The sequence below is a fragment of the Zea mays genome, chromosome 3, assembly GCF_902167145.1.
Source record: "Zea mays cultivar B73 chromosome 3, Zm-B73-REFERENCE-NAM-5.0, whole genome shotgun sequence".
Lineage (NCBI taxonomy): Eukaryota > Viridiplantae > Streptophyta > Magnoliopsida > Poales > Poaceae > Zea > Zea mays.
The window spans coordinates 56,997,596-57,013,045 of NC_050098.1; the positions used below are offsets into that span (position 1 = coordinate 56,997,596).

Below are 15,450 nucleotides of genomic sequence, written 5' to 3' on the forward strand. Positions count from 1 at the left end.
TGTGTGGTGCTCTGTCTGTTCTGATTGCTGTCCACCGTGGCCTAGTGCTTGGGCTCCCTGCTGCGTGATGTTCCACTTCTCGGGCTGGTGCCTAGATGTCTCCCTCGGCTCTGGCAGTGGCTCTAGTATCTCCGTCAACCTCCCGCCATGCAGGTCAGAACGTGGGCGGCGGAATTAGTTTTCTGCGACAAAACCTTGTGTTCGCTGAGCTGGTCTTCCCACGTAGACAATCTACGTGTTGTGAGTTACCCGATGCCTCTCTATATTTATTGAGTAATTTTGTGCAATCTGCTAGTATTATTTACTTGTGTGTAATTGCACAATTTGTGGGCAGAGTTGATTGCTCGATGATGATAGCGGTGTAGTGAGACGACGTGACAGTCTAGGTTTTAGTGTGTTGTTATTTTCAGCATTGATATTATTTGTGCCTAATTATATCTCTATTTATTGAGGTTGTTTACCTATGTTAAATTCTGTTATATTATTTAGTACACAACTCCTTAATATTAGTATTTATACTTTATTATTAGGCTTATTACATCTGATCTAAAACCCTGATTTTGTAAGATAGGACTGTCACGTTAGTCGAGGATCTCTGATCACCATTTAGCGTTGGAGGGCTGTTTATTACAGCAACCCGCTATTTTAAGAGCAATATAAATAGATAAACAATAATATTTATGTGTTTAATCTGCCTTATTCATCTACAAGCCATGTTTAATTTACAAATGAAGCTGAGTAGCTATGTTTAATATTTTCATTTACTGGAATTGCTACTGTTCATTGTTTTTATAATTACATATGTCATTTATCTGAGTTATATGCTTATTTTATGTGGAATTAGAATATTTAATATGTTTAAATATATTGAAAGCATGTCACTTGTTTCTCTAAAATTACAACACAATCGCTATTATGCTGATAAACTCGTGTTTGAGCTAGACACCTTAAACAACGTCTTGTGTATTCAGGATCGTTTGCTGATGCTTGTTATTTATGAGAGGAACAAGCTTATTAGTGCTAGATTTAAAACTAGCCTTAAGTATCTTGAGGTTGCTATGGTTGTAGTCGTGTCATATGAGATAAAGTGTGGTAGTTGTGTGTGGTTCATTTGTCAATTATACTCCAACACATGTGGATTGGGATAGATATAGGTGCATTCAAGCAAGGGCATAAAGAATTTATTATTATTATTTATATGTATCTATTATTACTGTATATTAACACAACCAACATGCTAAAAACATCTCAAAAATATATTTAGAGAGGGTCGTTACATGTATCATTTGCTTTATTATTATACCATTATATATATATATGCCATAGAATCTTTGAACGGATGGAGTAATATCTCTTTCTATCGACACTGAACCGCATTCTAGATCAATAATAATGCCATTATTATCTGAGAAAGAAAAAAGCTCAACGATGTCATGAATCCCCTCCTGCAAGGGCGGCGTACAGGACGGTGTTCCAGGTGTCAGGGACGCCAGCGACGCACCAATGCGTGCAGTCACGGCCAAGGCTGTCGCCGTTGTACCTGGTGGTGTGGCCGTCCTTCCTCAGCTGCGACATGGAGGTGATATCGAGCAGGAGCACCGGCTTCGCCATGCCCGCCAGGACGCTCCTCACGATCGTGTCCTGCGGGTTGGGCTGGCCATGGTACGCTGCCGCGTTGTTCAACGGCTGCGTCTCCCCGATGCACGTCTTACCCGCCGCCGCTCCCCATTGTCGGCCACTGCAAGGTAGCCACGCCTTGTTAGCTCGATCATGTCAGACTGGCAGCCTCAAGCTAGCCCTCAAGTGGCTGCAAATGAAAGGTCTAGTATTGGCTACTCGAGGTGATTGGGCGAGTAGCCCTGGAAGAAGACTTTGGTGCTGGTCTGGGCGAGGTTGGCGTCGACCCATCTAGCCCAGGTTTGCAGCCCCTTGGTGAAAGCCTGGGTCCGGTCCATGTCCTGCACCACCGTGCTGTCGCCTTGGATGTAGTCCCAACTGCGCACCAAAACAACACATACGGGCATGCTGTTTTAGTTCCAACAAGTAGCCAAGCCAAGGAGAACGATGACCGATCGAGCGAGTTCTCGCCTCACCTCTTGCGCCACCACCAGCGCCACGAGCCAAAGACGAGCACGTCGGCGCCGATCCACGCGCGTCCCTCGTCCATCCCGTCGAGCCTAAGGACGGTACGCCCGGCTGTGTCGTTGGTGAGGTCGACCAGGTAATGCGACAAGTAGTACACCAGAGTCACACCGTAGTCCTGAAAGAGCCTAGCATTCGTCATCTGAGGATACGCACAGTTGTCTATTTCAGATGATTTTTACCTCTAAATAATCCATGATCTTTTTTGATTAACTGTAGCTGGAAAAGAATCCGACAACTCATATTCACCCTGCTTAGGCCTTGTTCGGTTATATGGGATAAAATTCCACCATGTATTTAATCCGGGTATGTATTGGCTGAATCCATGTCTCACACCCAATCTCATGGTGGGATTAAATCCACCAACTAATTCATGTGTCTTTCAAAGCTAGTTATTCTTTTGATCCATGGATTCTAACGTAAACTTGTGGATTGTCTCATGGATTTGTTCCATACCTAATGAGCTATGATAGAATCCATGTCTTCCATAGTTTAAAAAATTACCAAACCCTTGGGTTATATTCCATGATGGGTTTAACCGAATAAAAAAATTTAAGTAGTTATGGATTATTTTGGGATATGGATTGTGACATGGATTTAATTCCAATCCATGCTAATACAAAACTGGATTGGTGTAAACGAACAAAAGCCTTATCTTCTAGAAATAACTGGACTAATCCAATCTACCAATATATCATGTTAGAGGTGGGGCTAAATATTTTGACCCTACATTTTTTCTATTCCCACATTTGACCACATCTTGTATCCTTATGACCACTCAATCATCTCTCACATCATTTGTCATTAGATACTTCACACGCTCCTGACTTCCTCTAATAGAATCCGGAATCCTATGACCGCAAATGTGGGGGCAGAGCTCCCTCGGCTTTGCTCCAGCTCGGCTTTGCTCCCAGCGAGAATCGCTCTCGCAAAGCTAAACGGTAAAAATCTGAACTGTTCCATGGTGGGAGTGGAGTCAATCTAGTCTCTATTTTGTATTATAAAGTGGGTTCGTTTGACAGAATTCCGTTTCATGATTCTCTAGCTCCGAGAACCGATTCTCTAATAGAGTGGTTCCGAGTGATTCTCTAGCAGAAGTGAATCTATTTAACGAAAATCATTTGGCAAATATTCTGTGAAGTGATTCCTAAGGGGTTAAAGAGTGGGGAGCAGGTTGGGAACGGTGGGAAGCAGTTTTTTTAGCCCCCACTTTCTAGTATAAAATATAGACTACATTCACTCCACTCTCATCATGGAGCAGTCCAGATTTTTCCTGTTTGGCTTTGCGGGAGTGATTCTCGCTGGGAGTGGAGCTGTAGGAGCTTTGTCAAACGCCCCAAAAAAACATGCTTCCCACCGCTCCCAACCTACTCCCACTCTCTAACCTCTCAGGAATCACTTCACAACCTATTTGCCAAACGAGCCCTAAGTTGTACGGGTAGGACATCCACATGGACAAGGTGTGTATTTTCGGCGGCGCACTACAAGATCCATAATCGCACATAAGTAGGTGAGCGAGACGAAAGAGATAGAGAAGATGGCCCTTGAGGCCAGACAAGATAATTTCTTGCTTGATTAGATTGATACATCTCTTTCCTTGTATAGAGAGGCTTACCTAACCCTAAGCATGTTATCCTTATTTTTAACAAAAACCTCCGAACCAAGAATCAATATTGATCCTAACAAAAAAATAACTATGATCCTATTTTATAGAAATAATACAAAATATCGAAGAAAAACCTTTAGCATTACGTCCCTAACTACCCGTCACCTATAGTGTCGGTCATAACATCTCTCCCTGGCCCCTTCAAATAGCTCATTCTCGAGCTGGACATCAAGGTAGAGGTCCTTGAATTGTTGAAGCACCTTCCAAGTGTTGCCGTCGCTAGGCAAGCCCTACCACTGAATGACGACGTGACAGGTGCCATGGTGTAGTTGGGCACGGTAAACACTCTCTGGCTCAGGCAGTAGTTGGTTATCCTGTATAGGTGGCATGGGCAGTTGAGTCATCTGGGGTTCCCACAAAATAGCTTGAGTAGCCCCACATGGAACACACCACGAGACCAGCGCTCTCTAGAAGTTGAAGGCGGTAGGCCACTTGTCTAATGCGTTCTAGCACCTAGAAGGGACAGATATAGCGTATCTTAAGCTTACCCTTGTGACAGGACTTAGTGAGTGCATAAGTCGGTGGAGGAGACGGATCGACACCGAGTAGTGCACCACGAACTCAAGATCATAATGACGGTTGTCGTAATAGCACTTGGCAAACTGCAAGGCCTAGAGAAGTTGCTCACAAACCTCCATAAGGAAGGCGTCAAAGTCACATAGGATGGTGTCCACCGCCTCTATCTGAGCTACCTATGTAGTGTACAGGATGAAAAAGAGGATTGGACTAAGGCTCTAAGGAGACAACACCTAAAAAGAAGACCTAAAGATACTTAGAAGATCAATAACTATCAAGCATAAGTCTAAGATTCAACACAAAAAGAGCCCAAAGAAAAAGATTGAAGAAATCAAGAAAAGGGGTTGTCGACTAGTTTACCGGGGGCACACAGGACTATCCAGTGTGCATCGGGCAGTTTGCGCAGATAGGCCTGGAAACTAGCTCCTGGGCAACCCTTGCACCGGACATGTTCGGTGTACACCGGAACGCGTCCAACAGTCGGCAACAGTCTCTGTCAATGCCTAGTTTGGGACCAGACTGGGTGAGTGGCGCACCGGACTGTCTATATTCTTAGGAGGAGACAACAACTAGCTAACGTGGTGGGACCGGCCGGATAGTCCAGTGGTGCACCGGATGCTCCGGTGGTGCATCGGACGGTCCGGTGCACCCGAAGACAGAAAACTGCCACTTGTGTCCAACAGCTAGTTTTTGAGTGGGGGATTATAAGTACCCCTAGGCGACCAAATGAAGGGTGTGGAGCACAAGAAACAAATCCCAAGCACATATAGGGACATTTCCAAGAGCTCCAACACACAAGTGCATAAAAGATTCATCCGGTGATTAGTATAGGTGCTTTGCGAGGTGCTTAGACTAATTAGACTGCTATTGTGCTTACTCTAGTGTAATGCTAGTTAGTTGAGTGAGGTAAGAAAACCCCACCACAACCTTCGACTCTTGTGCTAGCCGTTGTAATATTGTATCGAGTGGGTGAGAGTATTGAGAGACTATGACAACCGCGTTTGTGTCACGGCCGCCACCGTGTACCGGATGGAACGAGACCTGCGGCGTTTCAGTTGGAAGCTCAATAGTGAAGACGGTGGGGAGCGTCTGAGAGGAGCTGGAAGCGGAGCACCACTTGCGCGTAGAGAAGGAAAATACCGGCGTCGTCCACGAGAGTTTTCTGTCTCTACTAGCTCTTCAATCTTTCGCATTTACTCTCACTACTTAAGTTGCAATCTTTACTATTCTTACTGTAGATTATATAGGATTAGAACTTAGGTTGCATAACTCCTTTTACAGTAGAGATACCAACACATAGACAAAACCTAGTTTGCACAATCTAGTTAAGTTATTTTCATAGGTTTCTTCTAGGGATTTATTTATGGCCTAGTTTAGAAATAGTTTTAGAAGATCTAATTCACCTTCCTAGGCATCACCATTTCCTACAGTATCTCAACTTTACCAAGGAAAAAAGGAACCACATATACATTTGGACATGTCCCATTGGAAAGAACTTGTACGTTTGTATGTGCTCATATTAATGTACATCTATATTTTAAGGGTACGTTTGGTTGGAGTTTGGATATGAAAAAACCGTTGTGGGTTATGAGCTGTGAAAAAAAATTTATTGTAGGCCTTGAGTTGTAAAAATGCTAAAATCTATTTGGTGGAAACCACTAAAAGTTCTTCCATATATATTTGCACAGTTCCATCCAATGGCCACTTAAAGCAGGTCTAGAGGAGCTTTCTATTTTGCACTACGAGAATGCTGACTTTTAGAAAAAAACTGATTCTTAGATCAGACCCTTTGGTTTTAGCTTTTGGCTTTTGGAGAATAAAAGCCAAACCAAACACACCCTAAATATGCTTCAATATTAATTTATATAAACGAAAAATTAAAATTCATTCTAGTACTGATTCTTGGTTAAGAAACACTAATAAACAACCTTTTAGTACCGTTTCTAACCAAGAACCGATACTAAAGTTTGACCTTTAGTGCCAGTTCTAATCAAGAACCGATACTAAAAGCCAGTTTTAATACCAGACCATGCAACTGAGACTAAAGATTAATGCTTTTAGTCTCGATTAACTACTACTAGTTAGGTAGTTTTCAACTGGCATGAATTGTAGTTCTCTAGTAGTGAGAAGACGATAAAAACAATGTAAGTGATTGTGAGCAAGGTATTTAATACGAACGCTATGGAATTTCATAGTGTTGATGACTCATGTGTATACATAGTGTGGATTTTATGATAATATTGATTGTATATGTAGTTAATTGTTGATAAGTAACATTTTATTTATATTTATTAAGTATTGTTATTATTATTATATATCCTGTTTACATAAAAGGAGGCCCTGAATTTTAGTTTCCTCGGCCTGAAAAACATGATGACCGGTCCTGTTACTTCATCTTTGACAAAAAAAAATATTATTGGTGTCTAACTGACTATCGTCACTGTCCACCATCGAGCTAACCTTGCCATTTTTCCATCTCTCACCACCCTCTTTATATCCCATAGCTTTTCTTCTAAAGCCCTGTTTGGTGTAGGCTAGGCAATTGCATGAATGAAAACGCATAGTAGAGATTAACATTATGTTAGTGTAGAAAAAAATATTCTTTTTGTACTTGTTTGCCTTTAAAGGATGTCCCCATGTTAATTCTAAAGGCCTATAAGTTACCATGTTAACAACAACAAAAATTGAGGTACCCCTCTGCATGATAATAAATTAGCTAGCACTATCATTATACAAAATTAATCTAATACGAACCCAGTGCATTAGTAAAAAATGTTGCATTATGTTTGGCTAAGTGATTAAATATTTGTGTTGGAAAAAGATTGAAAACTATAATTTAAACTAGATTCAAAATTATAATTTAAATTATGTTTCGGTATGTATAAATATAATAGAGAAAATAAAAATAGAAAAAGTTTACGAGATAAGACACAATATCGTGGCAACTAAGGAAGGCGTAATCGGTAGAGATAATGCTAAAAACTTTGATATATACCTCACAGTCACAATAGACGTTGATGAGATCAATCAACGTAATATCGTGTCAACTCAGGAAGGCGTGATGTATCTATGGGCATAATGCTAATAAAACTTTGAAATCTCACAATGACGAGGGACATTGATGGGATCCATCAATATATGCAAGATATGAGGTATTATATCAAGCTTGGCCCCACATATATAGCTGGTGGTCGAGAGAGGTATAACAAGCACTCATGGTGTGAACAAATAATGCTGATGACAGTGATAGGAAATATTAACGAAGCTATTAAGTTGGGAGTAGGAAGATAGTAAAAAAAACATATAAGAAAAAGAAAACTAAGGCCCTCTTTGGATCGGTGTAGTAAACAGTTTGCCGGCTAATTTTTATTAGTTGGCCTCTAAATAGATTGGCTAATAATAATTGGCTAATTGTTAGCCGGAAAGCTGACAAACTGTTTGCACATTAGTCATTTGATCTTGCTAATAGATGTTAATAGATCGTGTAAAGAGAAAAGACATATATTAGTCAAGACTTCAAACATATCATGGCTAATTGTTAGTAGCTAATTATTTGCCAGATTATTAGCACTCGTAATTAAATAATTAGTCGTGAGGATCAAACAGGAACTAAGTTGTGTAAAATTGATAGATATGCTAGTCCTACAATTGTGCTGATCACCTTTTTTTAGTCGTATTAAACAACGCATACATGCTGCTTTTATAAATTATATTAACACCATGGCGACGCACGACTATGCTAGTCTTATTGAGGGATCTTTTGTTTAACTTTCCGAGCCAGATTTTGCCGTTACAAATCTAGAGAATCCCCAATTTAAAAGGTGTAAGATATGAGTCTATTTCTAAAAAATCTACAGAATCTCTAATTCAATCCATAATCTTCTGTCACCCAAAAAATTTAATTCCTATCATCTATTTTTTTCTCAAAATATTACTTACCTACCATTATTTATAGTATCAAATCGTGGCATCCACTCGACCCGTTGCTTGACTCTCAACTAACGACACCTCACAACGGTGGCTATGGTTGCCACCGCCTCCCTATGTCCTGATTTCGGCTATCGGTGACGTGGCTTAGTCGTTTTTAAACTGTCGCACCTCTTCTTCATCGATCATTCAACACTGCTCATTACCCAACATCCACATCGTTTATCCCATCGAACATTGTCCCCTTCAACACTTCCATAATGATGAGGCTCCATTCCCATATAATACAATAACGTAACATCTATCGGTTTAGCTACTACTGTCGTCGTGCACACTGCTCATCATGCACGTGCTAACGCTGCCGGCTTAGAGCCCTAGGGCATATGGCGTGCTGCCCCCGATCGTCGGTGATGGTCCGCTGTCAAATCTGCAGGTTAGCTCCTCCCAGATTGTCACGTCATTACATTCTTGTAGAATTCATTTTAACCAAACCACTCTTAGCTTTTCCACACAACAACTTTCTCGCAACAAAATCAGATTTTGAAAAAATCTGTAGGTAAACCAAACAAGTCCTAAGATACGATAGATTTTACACACCATTTATGGCCGTCTATCATTATATACTTGCTCGACTAAACTATGGAGTTTTTTTTTATTGGACTGTAAGGCGTTTCCAATAGGCTGCTTCTCCATGGCTGCACCGATGGACTGCAGGGGTGCTTTGCCGTGGCATCAGGGGTTTAACTAACACCAAGTGGTGCTCTGTATAATTTCCATGTTACTGTTCAACATATGCACATGCATCCTACAGGTACGGGTCGTCTCGGTTTGTTGTGGAACAAAAATATGGTTTAGGTCAAACCTCTAGTTCCATCTCACTTCTAGTTCCCACTTTCACTCCTGACCATCTGACTGGTGTGTGTTATACGGAACAAAAATATAGTTTTTATATGGAACACTAATGACGAGCTGACACAGGCTAATTTTGAATACTTAGTACCATGTGCACGATCAAATTAAGCCTGTCTTCTGACACAAGGTTAAACTTGTAGGCTGTAGATCCCAAACTCACGGCGACAGGTTTTCCATGTACGTACGTTGACTCTTAGAGTTCGCGGCCAGAGCCTGCTAGCTGCACGCGAGCACCGAATCGGCAAACTCTCTCGCTGCGTCAACACACATAGCACATGACGCTCGCAGTAGAATGTCACTCGGCTTAATTCGTTCAGGTAACTACAAGGAGCCGAGTCCATACTCGCAAGAAATGGAGAAAACACGAGGAGAGAAACCGGCAGATAGGAAGCAGCGAGCTACATGGGTTTCTTATCTCTTCCTCTCTCCCATGTTTTTCACCGTCCCCGGCCCGGCCGGCCGTCGGCCGACGCAGCATGTCAACCTCATCAGATCATAGCGCACACTGAACAGTGATTGAACAAGGGCGGAAGGAGTGACGGCACGAAGAACGTACGTACCTCGAAACGCACCGTGGTCGACGGGTTCTCCCCCGACGACGACGCCCACGACTGGTTGGTCCGTGCGCCGGGCGCGGCGGCGTGCAGCATACACAGCAGCGACTCGTACTGGTTCACCACTAAGGAGTCGCCAACGAACATGACCTTCTTCCCGCGCCACAGGTTCAGAAGCTTCACCCCGTCGAACCTATGCACATCAAGCGAAGAACCAGCTGAAGCATGTCTCGTATGCTCAAAAGGCAGTCCGTCGTCGCGTGATCGAGTTCAGAGCAGAACGATCGACGAACCTCGGCAAGGAGCACGGCGGGTCGGGCTGCCACCGGTACTTGAGGTACGTCGAGTCGGGGCGGCCCATGCGGCGGCAGTCGAACTCCTTGCGGACGAAGGGGCAGCTCGCCGCGTCGTACAGCGGGTACGACGCGTCCACTACCCAGCTGCCCCTGTACACGTCGCACGACGAGCCGCGCGCCTGGGGCTGCAGCTGCTCGTGCGTCCGACGGATGGCGGTTTTCTTCCCAGCCGTGGCGGTGGTGCAGGCGGCCAGGAGGATGGTCACCAAGAGCAAGCCCCGCCGCTTCATCCTTCAGTTACCGGCGGCTACTGGCTACTACAGAGGTGCAATTTGAGCGGAGCGGCCAGGCAGGGGGCTGCGAGCCTGCGAAGCTAGGAGTGGACCCAAGCCCGGGAAGCTCTTCGCTCTTGCTTATATCTATCTATCAGTTAAACATTATTAAATTTAATCGGGTTGCTAAAAAAATATCGACAATATTTATTTTTCTAAGGCTTAGTTTGGGAACCTCATTTTCTAATTGATTTTCATTTTTCAAAGGGAAATTAGTTCATTTCTCTTGAAAAAAATGAAAATCCGTTGGGAAGATGAGGTTCCCAAACTAGATCTAAACAAACTTAATTGCATGGTGTATTTCCACGTGCCGATGGATCAAAGGTATGGATCAAAGGCACACACCTGATTGGATGTAATAATGTTGTTGATCATAGTGGTAGATCTAAGATTTAAAATAAGAGATCAGATAGGGCTCAAGTTATCTTCTATCTCTATAGCCTCTTCTTTCAGATCTGTTGATGATCAAATTACATCACACATCAATAAACACTAAATCAAGCAATGCAGCGATGATATCACACTTAGGGCTAGTTTTGGAACCTCATTATCTCAAGGGATTTTCATTTTCCCTTGGAAAATTAGTTCATTTTTCCTTGAGAAATTAGGAAATTCTTGGGAAAATGGAGCTCCCAAACTAGCCCTTATGTGGTGCAGGACAGAGAGGATTATGTGCAAACCATCAAAAAATAACCGATCAGACTTATTTGATGAAGAACAGCTAATAGTTTTCGGGCATTCTAGCAAAGTAATCGTTAAAGCTCTCACCCGAAAAAGGACCCTATCAGGGTAAGAACATCGTTGGATTGCTCTAGGCCAGACGACAAGTCTAGGGCGTTGCAAGGTCTTTATCTAGTAGGAAACAACTCTAAAACACTTTTGGCAAGTTTTCTACATCATAAACCGGGTTGGAAGCTAATCAATTTGAAATCTATAAAAAGTGAGCCTAGCCGACTCTGAAAATCGGCTAGACTTGATATCATGGGACCCGACATTGTAGTTGGCCTAACAATAAGTAGTTGCCTTGGTGGGTCTATGGGGTGGTATGTCCAACTTTGGAGACTCGACTTGGCTGGCTTCCAGGCCCAAACTCATTTGAGTGTCAATATATACCCCTATTTTTAGATGAATAATGTATGAACATGAAAAATATAAGAGCACTAAAATATTGGTGATCTCCAATTTATTGGCTATCTAGAATCTAATGGTGATACAAGTATATGTCATTGTTTAGAAATCACCATGTCCTCTTACCAAACACTTGGAAAATATTTTTTTTTTCAAATATATTGTGTTGATTGCTCTTAAAATACTATGACCATGCAATGTCTCTAGCATATATGGATTCCTAAATATTACTTTGATCACTTTATAAGGACCTTCCCAGCATGGCCATTGTAGGAAACGGTGACGCCTAAGAGGTGGGGGTGAATTAGGAGTTATAAAAACTTTGCTCTAAACTAGGTTTTGACTAAGTGTTGCTATCTCTACCGCAAAAGAAGTTATGCAACCTAATTTCTAATCCTAAATATTCTAACTAGAAATAAGACATTGAAACTTAAGTACTTAATGCAAATGCGAAAGGTAAAGAGCAAAGGTAGAGATGCAAACTTCTGTGGATGACGCCGGTATTTTTACCGAGGTATCCGGAACCACGCAAGGTCTCAACTAATCCTCATTGGCGCCCCTACGCAAAGGGTAGCCCACACGAGGACCAAGCACCACAGACAAGTAACTCCGTAGAGAGCCGCGGGCCTTCTCCACGCTCAAGTGGTGCTCTGCTTCCGGCTCCTCTCGGATGCTCACAGCCGTTTCACTATCGAGCTTCCGGTCGAAACACCGCGGGCCTCATTCCCTCCGGTACACGGTGGCGGTCGTATCACAAACGCGATTGATATATTTTCACAAGACTCTTGCCCCCCCACTCGGTACAATTACAACGACTCACACAAGAGCCGAGGGGTTGTTTGGTTTTTTCTAAACTCACTAGGGATCACCTAGAACAAGCGCAACAGTGGTCTAACTAACCTAAGCACCTCGCAAAGCACCTACACTAATCACCGAGAGATTCTATTAAGCACTTGGGTGTTTGAGCACTTGGAGATGTGTATAACCTTTCTTGGTATGTTGCTTGAGCTCTCACACACTCAATGGCCGGTTAGGTGAAGTATATTGTTGGGAGTATGCTTCGTAGCCGAAGATCCTAAAGAAAGAGAACACCTTCGGAAGATCTTCTCAGGAGCAAGGGCCGAAGCTATTACCTATAGAGCTTCGGCACAATGACAGATCTCAAGACGAAGGGCCGAACCGACTTAAAGATGGATTGACTTAAAGACCCATGATGTTTTGTGTTATTATTGTAGTCGATTGTAAAGGACATAAATGTAATTTTACGTAGGTTGCACCCTGTGCCTATAAATAGGTGAACAGTACTCCGACACTGTTCACGCAATCCTGTAATCACTAACGCATTACGCTGGAATTATTACTTTCTATCAAGGCGAAGGTATAAACGTACCAGAATATTATGTTTTAATATTTAGGTTCATATTATAATATATGTAAATAATGTCATTTATTTCCAATAGATCTTTCTCTAATGTTTAATATTTTATTTCGGATTATTTTATGTTTGGTCACGAAGGTATGACCTTCGTGATACCCTGCTCGTGCCCTTCGTCTGAAGTTCATTAGATCCTTGGGGAGATAATGCTTCAGCGGGCGAAGGTCATTATTATCTAACATTTTATGTTGCCTTGTTCTTGATTCATAGCATTTGAGAACAAGTCCCCAACATTGGCGCCCACCTCCGGTGAACTCACTTTCACTTTCTGAGCTGATGGCTTCGTTCAACAACCAAGCTGGAGCTGCTTCGGCTCCGAAGCTCATACTTCCGATAACAGGCGGTTCATGCTCAGAACCGGCCAACAAGAAGCAGAAGAAGGAGGCACAGAGAAGGGTACAACATGTTGGGGTGCAAGGACCCTTCATCTAGTCAAGATGGTCCCACATTCCAATTACCTTCTCCCAAGAGGACCTTCAGCTCAAGGATTACCCTCACAACGATGCTATGGTTATTTCTTGTGTTATCAAAGGATTTCTGGTCCACAATGTTTTGGTTGACACAGACAGTGCAACAGATATTATATTTGCTAAAGCCTTCAGACAGATGCAAGAGCCCGAATAAGATCCATGATGCTACACATCCCCTTTGTGGCTTCGGAGGAAGGCAGATTGTAGCACTCGGTAAGATCACGATGCCAGTGACTTTCGGATTTATCAACAATACAAGGACTGAACAAGTTGTGTTTGATATTGTTGACATGGAATACCCTTACAACGCAATCATTGGTCGTGGGACACTCAATGCTTTCGAAGCAATTCTTCATCCAGCATATCTTTGCATGAAGATACCTTCGGATCAAGGGCCTATTGCTATTCATGGAAGTCAGCAAGCTGCCAGAAAGGCCGAAGGAAACTGGACAGATTCAAAAGCAATCCATAACATAGATGGAGCCGAAGCTTGTGAGCAATACAAGTACAGAATGGAGAAGGCTGCTTTGGCTGATCAGCCGAAGCCCACGCTCGTATGTGATGATATAGCAGAGCAGAAGGTGCTATTGGGATCTCAATTGTCTGAGGAACAGGAGAAAACCCTAATAAGGTTTCTGTTCAACAACAAAGACGCCTTATCATGGTCAGCTAATGATCTCTGTGGTGTCAACAGGGATGTTATTGAACACTCGCTCAATGTTGATCCATCCTTCAGACCCAGAAAGCAGAGGCTTCGGAAGATGTCTGATGACAAAGCCGAAGGTGCTCGGAATGAAGTGAAAAGACTCCTCAGCGCTAGAGTCATCAGAGAAGTAAAATACCCAGAATGGCTAGCTAACACTGTTATGGTGAAGAAGGCCAATGGTAAATGGAGAATGTGCATTGATTTTTACTGATCTTAACAAGGCTTGTCCGAAGGATGAATTTCCATTACCAAGGATAGATTCTCTGGTAGATGCAGCAGCTTCGTCAGAGCTCATGAGTCTACTAGATTGTTATTCAGGCTATCATCAAATCTGGATGAAGAAGGAAGATGAGCCAAAAACCAGCTTCATCACCCCCAGTGGTACATATTGTTACCTTCGGATGCCTGAGGGGCTCAAGAATGCTGGAGGAAGCTTCAGCAGAATGACAACAAAGGTCCTTCATTCTCAGATAGGCAGAAACGTGCTAACATATGTTGATGATATCATAGTAAAAAGCACGAAGCAAGAAAATCACATTGCTGATCTGCAGGAGACATTCGCTAATTTTAGGCAAGCTGGTCTGAAGCTGAATCCAGAAAAATGTGTCTTCGGAGTAAAGAAGGGGAAATTCCTTGGTTGTTTGGTTTCAACAAAAGGGATCGAAGCTAATCCAAATAAAATCGAAGCTATCCTTCGGATAGAGCCGCCAAGCACAAAGAAAGGGGCTCAACGGCTAACAGGAAGACTGGCATCTTTGAATCGATTTATATCCAGATCAGCAGAGAGAAATTTACCATTCTTTGAAGTGCTGAAGTCAGCCGAAGTTTTTCAATGGGGATTAGCTCAGCAAAAATCCTTCGAAGAGCTGAAGCAGTATTTGATAGATTTAACAACTCTAACTCCACCAGCGCCAGGGGCTCCTCTACTGTTGTATGTGGCAGCTTCACACTCTGCAGTAAGTGCGACGCTTGTTCAGGAGAAGCTTGAAGGGCAATTGAAAAAGCAGGCTCCAGTATACTTCGTCTCCGAAGTCCTCAGTTTATCAAAGAAAAACTATACAGAATTGGAGAAGGTGATGTATGCTGTTTTAATGGCCTCCAGGAAGCTTCGACATTATTTTCAAGCATACCATATAATAGTTCCTTCATCACAGCCTTTGAAGGATATTATGAGAAATAGGGAAGCTACTGGAAGGATTGGAAAGTGGGCTGCAGAACTCAACGAGTTCAACATTGATTATGTGCATAGATCTTCGATTCAGTCCCAGGCGCTAGCAGACTTCATCGCCGACTGGACGCCAGGGGCTCAGGAGGAAGAAGCAAGTAAAGATGCCGAAGCTTGGACAGTGTTCTGCGATGGCTCCTG

General features: G+C 42.8%; 1 protein-coding gene across 1 annotated transcript; it reads right to left on the reverse strand.

Annotated features, from left to right (window-relative positions):
* Positions 1–1,259: 1,259 nt before the first annotated feature.
* Positions 1,260–10,411, reverse strand: LOC103650115 (protein trichome birefringence-like 38). The gene is made up of 5 exons (XM_008675771.3): positions 10,011–10,411; positions 9,724–9,910; positions 2,094–2,260; positions 1,837–1,995; positions 1,260–1,738 (listed from the first exon to the last, which is right to left on the reverse strand). Exons 1-5 carry the CDS (start codon positions 10,301–10,303, stop codon positions 1,432–1,434), a joined length of 1,113 nt encoding a protein of 370 aa, XP_008673993.1. The 5' UTR covers positions 10,304–10,411; the 3' UTR covers positions 1,260–1,431.
* Between the last annotated feature and the right edge of the window lie 5,039 nt (positions 10,412–15,450).

Bases quoted from the DNA above. Each gene is read 5' to 3' on its own strand.
- LOC103650115 (XM_008675771.3), bottom strand. From the start codon at position 10,303: ATGAAGCGGCGGGGCTTGCTCTTGGTGACCATCCTCCTGGCCGCCTGC. The intron at 2,261-9,723 runs GTACGTACGTTC...AGGCTCTTTCAG, and splicing joins CGACCACGGTGCGTTTCGAG to GACTACGGTGTGACTCTGGT. The intron at 1,739-1,836 runs GTAGCCAATACT...GCTACCTTGCAG, and splicing joins TACTCGCCCAATCACCTCGA to TGGCCGACAATGGGGAGCGG.